The following is a 16,340-nucleotide window of genomic DNA, read 5'->3' as shown; positions in this document are numbered from 1 at the left end:
CCTTAGTGGGCTTCTCATATCTTCATCCTGTTTATCCCTCAAGAGTCACCTTTGTTTCTCTAAGAAGCGTTCCCGATCACTCAGTCAGATTTGATTACCTTTCCTCTGTGTTCCCATGGCACCCTGGGAAGTCCTCCTTAGTCACTGGTGTCCAGGGCAGGAGCTGTTATTACTTGACTTTGTATTCCATGGACCTGAGCCCAGTACGCAAGCACGTGGTAGAAATTCATTAAAAGGGGTTTCAGTATTAAAATAATACAGCATAGGATTTGGGGTAGATCTCCTTAATACCAGCATGTCCTTTTGTGTGGATTGTTACTTTATGCCTTTTTTCTTGAAGCTCTGTGTGAAGAGACATGTTTTAATTAAACTTCAGTTTCTGTCTCAGGACATGTTTAGATTGTGTTGATAGGCTGTCCTAGCAGAACTCCAGGCAGTTTAGTTAAATGTAATAGGATTTCTTCAGTTATCATCAGAGGACAGGACAGTGATCATTTCATATGTCGTTGTAACACAAAACGTTAATACTGAATATTTTTATAGTATCTCTAAATGCATTAATTAAAGAAAACCTGTTTTGTGTGCTTAGAAAATGTGTTACATTGACTCAAGCAGAAGAATAAACACAAATTAATATTTCTTCTCCATGTAAATTGCTTGCCTAACAGTTTGTTTTCTTTTTAGGTTCAACAGATAGATCGAGTGGTAGAAGTGGTGGAGGAAACAATTAAAGGTAATTGTTGAAAGTAAGATAAGCAGACGTATATATTGTTTGAACTATATTATGAAAATACCTTCTAGTTAGCATTTATTTAGCATCTTTATGAAAGTTATTGTTTTAGATATAAACTCATAAAATTTTTTTTCCTTGACAACTCCATGCATTGACCAATCCAGTATAGGAGGCATATATTTGGTTGGCTTATAAATGCGTCAGGTCATAGTCTTTTTTTTTTTTTTAAGTTCACTTTTATTTTTGTGTAAAGTAGATTTAATTGAAATATCAGATCAGGAAGATAGAATTTAATCAATTTTAAAGTGAAATGATTTTATTTGCATTTTTTGCAGTTTTATTGAGATATAAATGACATTTGCATGTTTTCATATCACATAATTAATTGAAGTTATCTTTTTTTAAAGTACTTTTAAAAGTTGTAGTCAATTTTTTTTTTTAATTTTATTTTTTTCCTTTTTCTCCCAAAGCCCCCCAGTACGTAGTTGTATATTCTTCGTTGTGGGTCCTTCTAGTTGTGGCATGTGGGACGCTTCCTCAGAGTGGCTTGATGAGCGATGCCATGTCCACGCCCAGGATTCGAACCAACGAAACACCAGGCCACCTGCAGCAGAGCGCACAAACCCAACCACTTGGCCACGGGGCCAGCCCCAGTTGTAGTCAATTTTGATAACCTCTTCTGCATGTGATTTTTGTAGTTATGCTAGGAAATAGAATTATACTTTCTTTCATTAGCCAGTGTTCTTTAAAACAGATTCGTATTGTGAAGTCGTCGAGAAACGAGCCATCCTTAATTCTGTGGTTTAGTTTCTAAATATTTGTAGTCTACTTTTCCTCTGTTAGAGTAGTACAAATGAAAGCAGTAATATGATATTGAAATATTAAGTTAAAACAATTGAAGTTCTCACTTAAAATTTTAACCATTTGGTTATAAATGAGAATTTTATGTTTTAAAAAAAAGACTACTTCCACCAAATTGAGATTTTTAACCACATGCTTTTCCTACTGACTTACATCTACTACCTTCCACATGTTGTTATTCATGGATTTCCAATCTTTGATTTATTTGATGGCCACAGAATATAAGAAATAGACTATACCTTAATTTTCTTTGAAATTCCAAATTAAATAAAGTATCATGATTAGAAATTTATAACCGTGGTAATTTTGAATATTGTTTCAAACTATACCTCAACCCCCTCTTAGAGAATCTAGAAGTGCTAACATTGGGGCTGGCCCAGTGGCACAGTGGTTCAGTTCGTGCACTCTGCTTCAGTGGCCCGGGGTTCACCAGTTTGGATCCTGGGTGCAGACCTACACACCAGTTATCAAGCCATGCTGTGGCAGGCCTCCCACATATAAAATAGAGGAAGCTGGGCACAGATGTTAGCTCAGGGCCAATCTTCTTCAGCAAAAAAAGAGGAGAATTGGTGGCGGATGTTAGCTCAGGGCTAATAGTCCTCCAAAAAAAAAAAGTACTAGCATTTATTGTGGACTTACAGCGTGACAGGCACTATGCTAAGTTCCTCACGTGGATTGTCATTTAATCTTTACAACAATTTAATCTTACAACTGGGAGTGAAGTGAGTATGAATATTTTCCTCATTTTTCAGGTGAGGAAGTTGAGGCACAGGAGTGCACAGCTAGTGAGTGGCAGAGTAGGGACTTGAGTCCAGGCAGGCTGGCTCCAATGCCTGTGCTCTGAAGTTTGACTTCATTCACAGTGTACTCTGACTTCTCTGCTCTCTCCCAGTTGAGAATAACTGCCATGATGGTTGTTCAGTTGAGCTTCTTAAAGCAACAGTGCTTCAGGATGCTTGAGGGTGTTGTTGCTGATTTATCTTCTGTCTTGAGTACCAGGCACATACTGGCCATGCAATTTTTTTTTTTTTTTTAAGGATTCACACCTGGGCTAACAACTGTTGCCAATCTTTTTTTTTTTTTCCTGCTTTATCTCCCCAAACCCCCCCGTACACAGTTGTATATCTTAGTTGCAGGTCCTTCTAGTTGTGGGATGTGGGACGCCGCCTCAACGTGGCCTGACGAGCAGTGCCATGTCCGCGCCTAGGATCCGAACCCTGGGCCGCCGCAGCGGATCGCACGAACTTGACCACTCGGCCACGGAGCCGGCCCCACAATTTTTTTTTTTTTTAATAATTAATGGTAGTGAAGATAACACAGGAGAAAATCTGGGTGACCTTGTGTATGGCGTTGACTTTTTAGATGCAACACTAAAGGCATGATCCATGAAAGAAAGAATTAATGAACTGCACTTGAGTAAAATTAAAAACTTATGCTTTGCAAATAACACTATAAGAGAATGAGAAGACAAGCCACAGACTGGGAGAAAATACTTGCAAACAATATTTCTGAAGAAAGACTATTATCTAAAATATATAAAGAACTCTTAAAACTCAACAATAAGAAAATAAACAACCCAGTTAAAAAATGGGTCAAATACCTTATCAGACACCTCACCAAAGAAGATATACAGATGGCAGATAAGCATATGAAAAGGTGCTCCACATCACGTGTCATCAGGGAAATGCACATTTAAACAACAGTGGGATACCGCTGCACACCTATTTGATGCATTCACCAGCCGGGAAGCTCTCCAGACCCGATCATTTAGAGTTTTTAATGGAGACTTCATTACATAGGCATGATTGATTAAATTATTGGGAATTGGTGATTGGATTTATTGTCCAGCCCCTCTCCCCTCCCTGAAGGTTGAGGGATGGGACTGAAAGTTCCAGTCCTCTAATCACATGGTTGATTCCTCTGGCAACCCACCTCCATCCTCCAAGAGTTACCTTATTAGCATAAATTCAGATATGATTGAAAAGGGCTTATTATGAATTAGAAAAGATGCTCCTCTCCCTCCTATCACTCAGGAAATTATAAGAGTTTTAGGAGCTCTGTACCAGGAACTGGAAATGAATATCAAATATCTATTTCTTATTATAGTCATGTGTTGCTTAACTATGGGGATATTTTCTGAGAAATGCATTGTTAGGTGATTTTGTCATTGTGTAAACATCATGGGGTATGCTGACACAAACCTAGATAGTATAGCCTAATATACACCTAGGCTATATGGAACTAATCTTATGGGACCACCGTAGTATATGTGGTCTATTGTTGATCAAACTGATGTTGTGCAGCACATGAATGTATATCACAGAAGGCCTGTCACTTCCAGGTTGGGTTAATTAGGGATGCCTTCTCACTGAAGAGTTTCAGCTTGAGTGGATTTGTTAGGTAGACTGCAATTGGGTTTAATTGTGAGTATCTGTAGCAAGAGATGAGTTGAAGATGAAGTTCATGGGGATGTCCGTTGACAGATTGGTTTGAGGGTGGGAAGTCTGATGAATTAAGTCTTACTTAGTAATGCTACAAGAAAATTTTAGAGAGGGAAGAAATAATTTTGATAGGTGCCCTTAATTTGCAGATGAGGAAGCTGAGTTAAGAAGGGGTTAAGTAACTTGTCTGAGATCTCCTGGTTAGTGAGATCTGGGCCTGACAGTGAACTTACATTCTTTGCTTTCTATTTCTATTGCCAATACTTCATTTAGACAGCACAAGTTAGTGAAATAATGTGGCCTTTGTAGCAGTTAAGTAGTTGTTGGTTTTTTTCAGCAAGTTACTTTTCTGAGGCTTAGTTTTCTCAGTTTAAAATGGAGAGGATTAAACGGATAAGATTTTTGAGGTACCCTGGACATATAGGAGATCAGTTCATGTTAATGTTTATTTTTTACTATCTCCTTAATGCCTAACTGCTGGAATAATCTACCTGACCGTTACTATCGGTGACTCTCCTTTCAATCTGGCTATATACACTGCTACTGTTATGGGATTATTTTATTCTCCTGCATGTGTACCTTCAGTGGTTGCCTATTACCTTCCAAATTAATTTGTGACTTCTTAGCGTGATCTTAATTATCTTCTACCCCATTCTATCATTTTCACTTTTTCTTCCTTTAATTCCATACATACCTTTTGCTCCAGCCAACTGTGCTATTTGATGTTTCTTGTATATTATTTGCATTTTGCTTTGCATTCATCTTAGGGTCCTGCGCAGAAGTGGATACGTTCTGTTTGCTCTTCCAGGTCTATTCTCCACCCTTCTCCACCTTGATGTGTGTCCATGGAGGCTGACTTGTAGACTGTGTCAGTAGAATCCTTGCTATCTGGTGTCTAGTCTAGTTGGGTTTTGATAATTGGAGGTTGGAGGTGTGACTAGAGTGTGAGATAGGAGTATTTGTTCTCCTCTCTCACTCCCTCTTTCCATGCTCATCCTGGCTTGGTTCCTTCCCTCACCCGAAGGCCACAGCTTCTCTCAGTGGCCCTCTCTCTTCATCTCGTTTTCCGAGTTCCTGTAACTGTTCCCTTCCTTTGCTTTTTCAGGCCTGGGGTGGAAACAGCACCCCATTGTTGCTAGCCTGAGAGTATTGCATTGTCTCTTGTTAGTTTTCTTAACCTTGCCAAACTTTAGTAAATAGTCCCTTTATTAAAATCTCTTCAGTTATGCAGTGTGCCATCTGCTTTGCTGGGATCCTGATTGATAAATGCTCCGTGGAGAAGCAGGGCTCTGCCCAGAAGGGCCAGATGGAAGACAGCCTGACAAGAGGGCTTTGCCATAACTGTCTTACTTCCACATTTGATTCCTGTTGGGCTCTCTTCGTATGTCTTCTTGAAAGAGGTTTGAACATACAGCCTCTGCCACAGCCTGTTTGCATTCTTCTTGTTGCTTCTTATATTATACCAAGTAATGTTTTAAAAAACATTAATAAGATACATTGATGCTGAATGATTTAAACCTATTGTAATTAATATACATAACATACTTACAAAGCATATTCCATTTGTATCTGTCTTGGTTGGAACAAAATGGAAAATTTCAAGTTATTCTGAATGAATCCTCATTATTTCAATAGTGGCCTGAAAATTCCAGCCATTTAGAGTGTTTGCTTTAGGAGAGACCAGATTATAATGAATTTAGGATTTTCTTCTGTATCATCTTGATAATTCAACAAGATATGTAACTGACTCTAAGGGAGGAAGTGTGGTGTTTAAAGAATTTACCTTCATTTCTTTCTTTTAAAAATACTCGAATGTACCTTTGTCTTGGTTTACATGGTCATTAAAACCTTTTGTTTTTTGTATGAAAGCTCTGAAGGAAATATAAGTCTGTGTTTCTTCTGATATGTGTACATGAAGTCCTCTAAACAAAAAAATCTTAAAAAATTCTTATCTTTGTAAAAGATAGTCTGATTGGGTAACTTAAGACAAATGATTGCAAATAAATATTGCCTATTGAAACTAGAAAAGTGTTTTTACTATTAAGTCATATTTCTTCCCCAGCAAACCTCTAATAAAAGAGGTCTCTATTGTTATTAATATGTTTGCTGGTATTTCATTCAGTGTGATTCCAAATGCCTCCGGTGTTGGTGATTCAAGACTTTCCCACTATGGTACATCTGCAAGTTTAATTGATTTTCTGTTTCCCCTAACTTCTCGGTAATTGATGTGATCTTGGATTAGACCAGCCCAGATTCCCAGGGTACTTCACCAAACAGCTCTTTCTTACTTAACACATTGCTATTCATCTTCACTCTGTCAGATTCTGTACTTTGCATCTGATGCTAATTCAGTGTATAAACTCTTTGTAAATTGAGACTGGAAGGCAGAACTATATCAAGTGTAGTTTTATCAGTGTTAATGACTGAGTAACCTCCCTACAAAGTCCAGTGGACATTTGCTTGAGGATGTTTTTCAAACTTAATAATTAAGTGAATTGAGCTTGGCTGTGTCGCATGGTAGCTCTGGGACCACAAAAACACATCTGCTTTCTCAATGTTTGCTTTTCAAAAAAATAGTTTTATTGATTTTCAAAATATGCTTTTTTGAAAGAACACTTTTATGCATCCTCTCATTATGTGTAATCTCTGATACAGTTACTGTAGTCTAAATATAGTGGGAAAAGTTGTGTGTTCATTTTACATATTGGGAATACTTCCAGTCTCAGTGGTGTAATTAAATAGGTGATAACTTCTAACTTCTAATAAGTAAAAGCCAGAAATTTATTGCTGTTATTTACTTAGGTTTTTCCAATGAGCCTGTTTAAGTTTATGTACTATGTTAATATGTGATTACTGTTTGGTACCCATTGCATATTGCCGTCTTCTGAAATGCATCAGTTTATGTCCTTTCTTAACCTTTCACCTTTCTCTCCCCAAATTAACAATAGCATTCTAATTTTACTTATTTGTCCTCTATACTTCTGTATATGTTATTTGTAGAGTGAATTTCTTTTTATTCATTGTCTCTCTCTTAGATAGATACAAAGCATAATAGTTTTAGAAATGAGAATAGGCAAATTTCTTTATGGTCCCAAACAGCAAAGTTCTACCACAGGACTTTCAGTTGATTTTCTGCATCACTTTATTCCATCATGGCTGGTTTGGAGTAATGGTGGAAAGAACTGTCTCTCAGAGAAACCACCGTGTCATGTCTTGTCTGTATTTCTATAACTTTATTACCTAAATTATCAGTCCTGTTTCCAACCCCACACATACTGAGTAACCTCAGTTTTATCTGCTACAAAATATCCAGTAGGTTCTCTTGAAAGAGTCTTCCTTAAACATTATAAATCGTCATGTTTACTGTTTTAAAAAAAATAAAAGTAATTAAGTAACTTTTTTATCCAATATTTCTCTGTCATTAAAGCTTTTAAAACTAAAGTAAATGCTTGAATGTGTCCCCCAGGTAGATTCTCCTGCTTTATGCTGGCTTCAGAATTGTTTTATATGTTTTTGGTTTGTCTTAAATTTAATTACACTGCTTTAGGTGTGTTCATCACTTATGTTTCCTTTTCCATTCAAAGATGCGTTTTCTCGTGGTTTGAAACCACCTTTTATTATTAATGGAATTTATTTATGTGAAGACTTGGATATTTCATTAAGTTTTGATTTCTCCAATCCAGGGTGGGGACAGGGAGCATGATGTTGAATAGTTTGTTAGGTTGATGATCTTACTGTAGTTTTCACGTAACACACTGTTATAATGGTTCACTGGGTTTGATTATTCAAAACAAGGAAAGGAAATTACTTTTAGCTTGAACCTCTCAGGCTTCCCATGACCCAACCCTTCTGTTAGTGGTCCCACTGATTTGTCTGCTCAAGTAGCCCCATCCTCCCTTGTTTAAATATTAACAAGGACTTGCCTACTGTGAAATTGGGCTTACATGTTAACTCTTGATAGTGCCTTGGCAGATTGCATGAAAGTGAGACTATAAGTATTGTTGAATTCTCAAAAAATGTGTTATTGTAGTCTAGACTTTTGTGAAAATTGCTAATGTAAAACAGTTTATAAAGTTTGAACAACCTGATTTTAAGTTTGTATATTAATCATTTTTATTTCGGATATTTGGTATTTTCAGATGTAACAATTTCTGAGTCCCCAAGATTCTAATTTCTAATTTCTATTTAATCTAATAGGAGTTGTTGTTTAGTAAAAAATGCTAAGTAGGGACTGGCCCAGTGATGTAGTGGTTAAGTTTGCGCAATCCATTTCTATGGCTCAGGGTTCGCAGGTTCAGATCCTGGGTGCGGGCCTACCACTGCTCATAAAGCTATGCTCTAGAGGCATCCCACGTAAAATAGAGGAAGATTGGCACAGATGTTAGCTCAGAGCCAGTCTTCCTCACAAAGAAAAATAAAAAGCCAAGTAGATCAATTAATCCTGTTTTGAGGCTCTCATAGAAAACATGAAAATTAATGTAGTTTTTAAAAAAGTTGATATACTTAAAAAGGAAATTTTTTTCATATGATGTTCTTTCCTTATTATAACTAACTCTTAAGAGAATTGGCATGTGGTACACTGCTTTTATACTCTGCATGCATATTATATGTGCTTTATTATGCATCTGGAAAAGTTTTAGTCTTCATTTAAAGAATCTGCTATTTTTGTTTAGTTAAATGTAGTGAGAATAGTTGGGGCTATAAACTTAGAGAAAATACTAGCAGCTTCATTACATTTTTCAAATAGAGGATGAAGTTGTAGGTTAATTGCGGTATTTTCTGTTTCGGGTTGACTTTTTTAACACAATAGTAAATTGTATTGTGTTGGTAATTCTCTTTTAGTACTTTAGAGCTGAGTTCCCCAAAAATAGAAATATAAAGTGGAAACTAGGTCATATGGGAGATGCAATATCTAAAACTTCAGTAGGAAAGTAAAATATACGTAAAAATTATCATGCTTGAAAAATTTATTAAAAAACAAAAGTTTTTGGTCGGTAAAATGATATATCACAGCCAAGTGTAAAACTGGCAAACTAGAACAATTTGATAGCTTGGATGTGAGTAGCGAAGAAATTTAAATCTGATTTTCTCTTTTACTCAAAAATTTTGTGTGACAATTAGAAAAATTTACTTAATCAGACAGTTGTAGGGTGGTGTTTATTAGGTGATGCCATTGACCTCTCTTAGAAAACCTAATGTTAGTAATCAGCATGGAGAAAGAATGCCTGACTGATTTTAACATTTGTATCTAATGTTTGGAGATGCACATCTTTTCTTTTAAAAGTTCATTCTGTAACACTCTCCAAAGGGTACAGCATATATGTAGCAATTACTTCTGAGACTGGGAGACTAGATACCAATTTCATTTACTAATAAGTTTGAAGGAGGAAAAAACTCATTTGCAGAATCTCTAGTTAGGATATCAACTATGGATGGATTTTTAAGTGGAAGTTTATCAGTACTACCGTTTTATAGCAGAGCATATATTTTATTGAGTAATAAAGAAATAGTAATTGAAATGTCTTTATAAAGGATGGTGTCTAACCCACTAAATCTTTATTGTAACTCTGAAAATTCAAACGCAGCATTTCTTTAAGCTGCACTGAAGTCTGGGCTGTGATGGCTGAGAATCCTGGATCAAGACTATGAAGAGCTGTGTTGAAACACTTGGTTGTGCTGCTAACAATGTCTTAACAGCCCACACAACCTCACTGGTTCTTAGGTTCCCGATTCGTAAATTGTATGGCATGGAAGATCCCTTCAACTGGGAAATTCTCGGAATGTTTGAGTCTGCAATGTAGAAATGAGTTTCAGAGTTTGTCATTAGAATGAGGTGTTGACATTTTGGATAGTGATCTCTAGCAAAAAGTTAGTAGAATGTGACTAGCTTTTTCGCAAATTCTAATCTGCACCTGCCAGATTTTACTACTTCTTTCCTCATGCCTTCCGACTTAAAAATGAAGTTGAAGACGTTCGTGGCGGACGTCCCATGCCTTTTCTTCCAGCTGTCTCCGTGTTCTCCGGTGAAGGGGGCCTTGAGGAAAGCACAATTCTCCCACTGCATGCCATCCTGGGTGGTGATGGGTGGCGTACTTCCCAGTGTTGCTTACGAGTTTTATGCTTGTTTGAAGTTACTTCCATTTCTACCCTAGGGCATGATTATTTTCAGGACCTTGAGACAGGCTGTTTTAGTCTTGGTGACTGGGATTGGTGGAGAAAAATATGTGACTTGAGAGGATTTAATGTAAAATGAGAACAGTCCTGGAGTGGTGATTCTCAAGGGTGCTTGCTGCTGGAGGAATGGTAACTGTGAGACTCCTTGCCAGAGGTGGAGTTGGCAGTGGTTTATCAGAACCTGGGGAAGCTGAGGGTTGGAGAATTTGCCATGTGGCCCTCAACCTAGGTTCCTGCCGTTGTGAGCCAGTGTTAGAGCCCAGTAAGGATCATGTGACTCAGGTGTCCTGGGTTAGGAAAACAGCCATGGTTCTCTGGGCGCATATGCTTAGATTTACCCAGCATCGTGTGTGGTTCCTGGCACTCTGTTTATGAAATTGTATCAGAATGCAAGTGAGTTGATTTAGTAGAGTGACCTTGAATCCACTTTATATATTTAAAAAATCATTTGGAAATTTGATTATTATCAATGCAATTATTTGTGACCTATTTCCTAGCCCTCCAGAGCTTTAAAAATAAATGGGATCTGCCTTTAACTTATAGTGTTTGAAAGTTTTGAAAATCTCCTTGCCCTGCTTTTGAGAAACGTCATTAGCGCTATAGGTCTTGATAGGATTACAATCGCGTTAATTATAGTAGTGACTGTAATTAACTTCTGTCTAGCTCTTTGTGGCTTCCTTTTTCGTATACGTTGATTCATTTGTACTCCACAGGAACCCTGGCATTACTGATTATACAGTTAGGAAGCAGGGTACTATAATTTGAAACCTGGTCCTCTAATTTCATGTTCTTTTAAGTTCTGTTAAGCTGCTTACCTTGAATGGAAGGAAGTGAGAAAGTGAGGCCCATTTATTATTATTTTCTTCTCTCAGGCCTATTGTTTAAGGTCACTGCTCACCCATTTCTCGTTCCCTTTCGTAGCCTCGCTTGCTTACACATTTTATTCCTTTCATGTCTCTTTCCTCTCCTTTCTCTCAGTTTTACTTGCCATTTTATTTTGTGCCAGCATAAAAACTTTTTTTGTAAGGAGTTAATCAAGATTTGTTATATTTTTTAAAAAGTTCTGAAGAGAATATTTTAGTCTTATGTTGCCGAAAAGGTGCTTAACTTAGGAAATCACTGAGTAAAAGTATTCGGTAATTGTAAGCAACCAGAAAAAGCTAATCTAACCAATAAAAAGCTGAAGAAGAGATTCTATAGAGAAAATTCTCTTGGGTGTGTTTTTTAAGGGTAATTTTTGAAGGTTTTAATGTGAAACACATTTTATACGGTTTTTACTGTCAAATGGGTTAGGTCAAGAAAATCTTTGTGCATTTTTTAAGGATATGGCCTGTGTTCTAAATCCTAGTTTTGTATTTAGATCAGATAAGTATGGAAACTAACCAGAAGGATTTTGATGTAGATAACTTTCAGTCTTTAATATTTCATAACCAAATTAATTGTAACTTCTTAAAATTAAGTTTTAAAAATAATGTTTGATCAGTCTTTTGATTAGAGCTAAGATTGCATCCCAAGCCCACATAATTTCTACCTCTTAAACTATATTTAGAACGTTTTCATTTTTGAAGGCGTGGTTCTTCACAGTGTGGCTCCTTCATGCCAAGTCTTAATAAATCTTTGCAGTGAAATCTGATTTTAGTGATAGGCTGGTTTTAAGAAGTGGAAAATGAACAACAAGCAGGAATTCTAGCCAAGAACTGTGCTCGCTGTGTTAGTAGTACTGTGTACAAATGTGCTGTGAAATATATATAGTCATGTATGTAAGTTGTGTCTTGCTCGCTCAGCCTCCCACACTACCTTGTCGCTTCTACTAGAAACCTTCCCTGGTCTTTCCTAGGAAAGTTGACCACTCTCTCATGCTCTCCCACTGTTCCTGGAAACATGGATCAGACCATCTCTGACACTTCACGCCCATTGCTTATTTAGAAGTCTGTTTTCCTTGAGACCTTAAGTTCTTTTAGGGCACAAGTCAATGTGGTGAGTTAGGACAGGATAGATTTTTTTTGAGGGGGAGTGTATTTTGGGAGTGTTTATGTTGTATTTAAATATTGATAAAATAATATTTCATTCATACTTTATCTTTTAAGCTCATCTATGGTATTGTAGAACTTTTGTTTCAGTTATGCATATGCATTAATGTATAAATGCATGTGTACATCCTCTTTGTTTTTCTTACATTTCTACACTTAACATTTCATTGTTGCCATTTCTGTGGAAGGATAGTAATAACACCTATCATAAGGAGTTGAGGACTAAGACTGTGAATTTAAAGCCAGTAAGTAAGCTCCAGATGCCCCCTTTCCTAACCTCCTCCTGTTTAGATTGCCTTTATACTACCCACTGTACAGATGTGTTCAACTTATAATTGGAGATGAAATGAAACACAGAAAGGACAGACAGGTATTTTTTAAATTCCATAGATGAGACAGCTGTCCATCCTTCTCTGCTTCTTATCCCTCCTCTGTGACACTTTATAGTGGCTTGAGTTAAATAGTAGCAGGAGGAAACTTGAAATTTTCACTCGTGATTGCAAGTGAGAATTTGAGCTTCAGTCTTTTGGGTTTTTTTTTCCGAGGAAGATGAGCCCTGAGCTAACATCTGCTGCCAATCATCATCTTCTTCTTCTTCTTTTTCTTTTGCTGAGGAGGACTGGCCCTGAGCTAACATCCATGCCTATCTTCGGCTATTTTATATGTGGGATGCCTGTGACAGCATGGTTTGACAAGCAGTGCATAGATCCACACCTGGGATCCAAATTGGCAAACCCCAGGCGGCTGAAGCGGAATGTGCAAACTTAACTTCTGTGCCACTGGGCCGGCCCCTGAGCTTCAGTTTTTAAAAGTTGAATGTAGCTTACAACTTCCTCATGTCTTGTATTTTATTCTTCTTGTTTCCTAGCAGCTTGAATGCATCTCTCCTTTCATCGCCTGGTGCAGTAATTTGTGGAATATAGGTTTGAGCATGAGCAATGATTAAGTTCTGTATTGCTGCCACGGATGCTTTACATGCTGAAACTGAAGCATACATAGCTTTATTGCTGTAAACACTAATGCCTTGGAGCTATTTCAGAAATTTAGAATTCAGGAGAGCCTATTGTAGCAAGACAGCCAGTGACCTAAAGAGTTCTTTTAAGGTGAGGTACTAATGTGGAGTTACTGATATGGGACTGCTTTGACTTTTGAATGCTTTGATACACACTTGATTTAGATGGTAAAAATAAATTGGCACCACACAAATCTGCCACTGTCATCAAAGATATATCCACTTGCAAAAGATGTAATTAAACTTAAAATTAAATCCTTATGGTGCTTTGCCCCCAGAAGATGCCTCTATTAAGGTAGGAAGACATTTTGCTTATGTGGATTATTTGTTATATGTATCCTTTGTTTACTATGATGACCTTAAAATAATTATCATTATTAGTTGTACTGGCAATGCTATGCAAATAGAAGAAAAAAATTGCCTAAGAATGTTCTATTCCAACAGATGTTTTCATCTTTCCATCTTCCATACATGGATTTAAACTTTGTATTATGACCTTATCTTAGCTTCCTTCCCAACCCACCTGTCTGTCGGGTAAGGTGTTGGCTCCTTCATGGTTTGCTAAACTCTGGAAATGCTCGCTGGTACCATCAGTACCTTGGGAGGCTCTCTTTACTTACACTTTGATTTGCGCTTTGAATTCTGTTTGGATAATTGATTCTTACCGTTCTTTTCTTATTTTAATATCTTTTTCTAGGTGTCATTGTTCTTGTTAACATTTAAATTCTTCATGCTTGCTGAAATTGGAGCTTGAATTTAATGATCTTGTGTTTTTGAGTCAGTCCTAGCATTTCGTATAAAGTTTTCCAACCTAGACTCATGACAAAGCTGCTGCTTCCATTTAACCCAACTTCTTTGTTTTACTTTGCTTTCTTCTTCTTAAATGAAAGTATTTCAAGAGAGGGTCACAGTTTAGTGTGAATGTCAGAGAATGCTCGCTTTCTTGAGAGGTGCCTATACGTGAAGATTGACACTAAATGGAGTAGAGACAAGCTTTTGGCTACATTTTTGGGGTTTTTTCTTTTTTGTAATTAAATAGTTAAAAATGCCTGAGAGGGATATGTCAAGTAATAACTCCAAACTTTTTTTTTTTTTTTGATCTGGAAGATTTGCTCTGAGCTAACATTTATTGCCAATATTCTTCTTTTTTTGGTTCAGGAAGATTAGCCTGAGCTAACTTCTGTGCCAGTCGCCACCACAGCATGGCTTGACAGTGGTGTAGGTCCACACCTGGGATTCGAACCCTTGAACCTGGGCCACCAAAGAGGAGCATGCCAGACTTAACCACTATGTCATGGGGCCCATTCAATAACTCAAAACATTTTGTAGAGAAACAGATTAAATTGAGCATGCCTTTCTTTCTCCCCCTCCCTCTCCCTCCCTCCCTCTCCCTCCCTCTCTCCCCCTCCCTCTCCCTCCCTCTCTCTCCCTCCCTCGCTCCCCCTCCCTCCCTCTCTCCCCCCCCCTCCCCCTCTTTCCCCCTCTCCCGTCTCCCTATCTCCCTGTCTCCCTCCCCCTCTCCCCCTCTCCATCTCCCCCTCTCCCCCCCTCCCTCTCTCCCTCTCTCTGTCTCCCCCTCTCCCCCCCCTTCCTCCCCTGAGCTAACCTCTGCCACCAATCCTCCTCTTTTTCCTGAGGAAGATTGGCCCTGAGCTAACATCTGTGTCCATCTTCCTCTATTTATATATGGGATGCCTGCCACAGCATGGCTTGATAAGCAGTGTGTAAGTGCACACCGGGGATCCAAACTGGCGAACCCCAATTTGGGGTTCCACCAACAAAGCAGAGTGTGCAAACTTAACCACTACTCTACCAGGCTGGCCCCAGAGCATGCCTTTCTGATATTAAATAATACTCATATTGATGTGACTAAGTTTACTTATGTGAGAATTGATGTCTGCAGTACATTTACTTTTTCTTTTCACTTCAGTTTTCTACCCTCTGTCCCTGGTGTGGTGTTGGAATGCTTTACTAGGAAGTTTTCCAGCAGGCAGACCCAGAGCTTAGGGTTCAGACAGGTCTTCTGAATGTGTAGTTAATAGTGCTGAATTTGTGTGAAGTGAGAACAGTTAGTAAGAGATCAAGAAAACTTGGCATGAGGCCTCTCTGTTGGTGGTGGAAGTGGGTGGTCACATATTAATGGCCTTTAAAATTAGGTGGGATGAATAAAGTATTGAAGGAAAGTCTGGCTGTTTATAGAGCCTTTAGAACGAAAAGAAATTAAAGGGGAAAAAAAATAAACAATAGGAGTCTGAGTTGCCAGATCACTGGTGCTTCTGTGATAAGTAATAATATCTGAATGCTTATTCGTACAACCCGCTTTAGCTTTGAGAACCAAAGGAGGGAAGATTGGTTTGTGTGTAGAAACATAATTTGATTCATAAATACATATTTTGTAGGTAGTTCTGTTTCTATCACTCAGTTAATACATTTGCTTATATTCCAGAGGTTGGTTCTTTTCTATTTGTGGATGATCATTGTAATTGGCTTCCTGACGTGTTGACAGACTGGGCTTCTAGTATGTATGGGTGGGATGTTTTCCCTCAGCTCTAGTAATGTTCAGTGCAGTTGACACTGTGGGATTTGGAAAAGATTTTTTGCTCTTGAAGACCCATAAACAAAATCGAATATTGATTCAACTAGTTTAGTAATTATTGTACAAAATGTAGCTATTTTTTCACATAGTTGTTTCAGTATTGTGAATTTACAAATATGCATGTAATAGTGAATTATATTTAAAAACTACCTTTGAGTTCAAAATTTTGTGATATATAATAATTTTAGCTAATAAAATGGTTTAGTAATATTCTTCAGTGGATTAGATCAAATGTAAAAACCAGCACAAAATCAGGGTTTTGTAGCTGTTTTATAAATAACTGCTGAAAGCCTCAGGCTTAAAATTAAATTTGATTTTTAACAGGGCTGAATTTTATGTGACACTTGTAAGTACCAACTTAAATGTTTATTAAAAATGGCTAATAAACCCACTGAGACACATTTGACCATTATTTAGAGGAGGATTTAAATTTACATTTAAAATGGAAAAGATAAAAGATCTCAGAAATATAATGTTTGAGTATGTCCCATTC

At 37.5% G+C, this 16,340-nt stretch overlaps 1 protein-coding gene across 10 annotated transcripts in view; it reads left to right on the top strand.

The window, feature by feature from the left end:
- Positions 1-16,340, top strand: part of CDKAL1 (CDK5 regulatory subunit associated protein 1 like 1) — a 611,046-nt gene that overhangs the window by 173,058 nt on the left and 421,648 nt on the right. For all 10 annotated transcript variants that reach the window (XM_046640830.1, XM_046640826.1, XM_046640831.1 and 7 more), the window contains exon 7: positions 685-733. In XM_046640830.1, coding sequence (XP_046496786.1) covers positions 685-733 — 49 coding nt within the window. The remainder of the gene's footprint in view (positions 1-684; positions 734-16,340) is intronic.

This window comes from Equus quagga, chromosome 15 (assembly GCF_021613505.1).
Source record: "Equus quagga isolate Etosha38 chromosome 15, UCLA_HA_Equagga_1.0, whole genome shotgun sequence".
Lineage (NCBI taxonomy): Eukaryota > Metazoa > Chordata > Mammalia > Perissodactyla > Equidae > Equus > Equus quagga.
The sequence above is the reverse complement of the archived record's forward strand: the minus strand, read 5'-3'. Positions and strand labels throughout refer to the sequence as shown.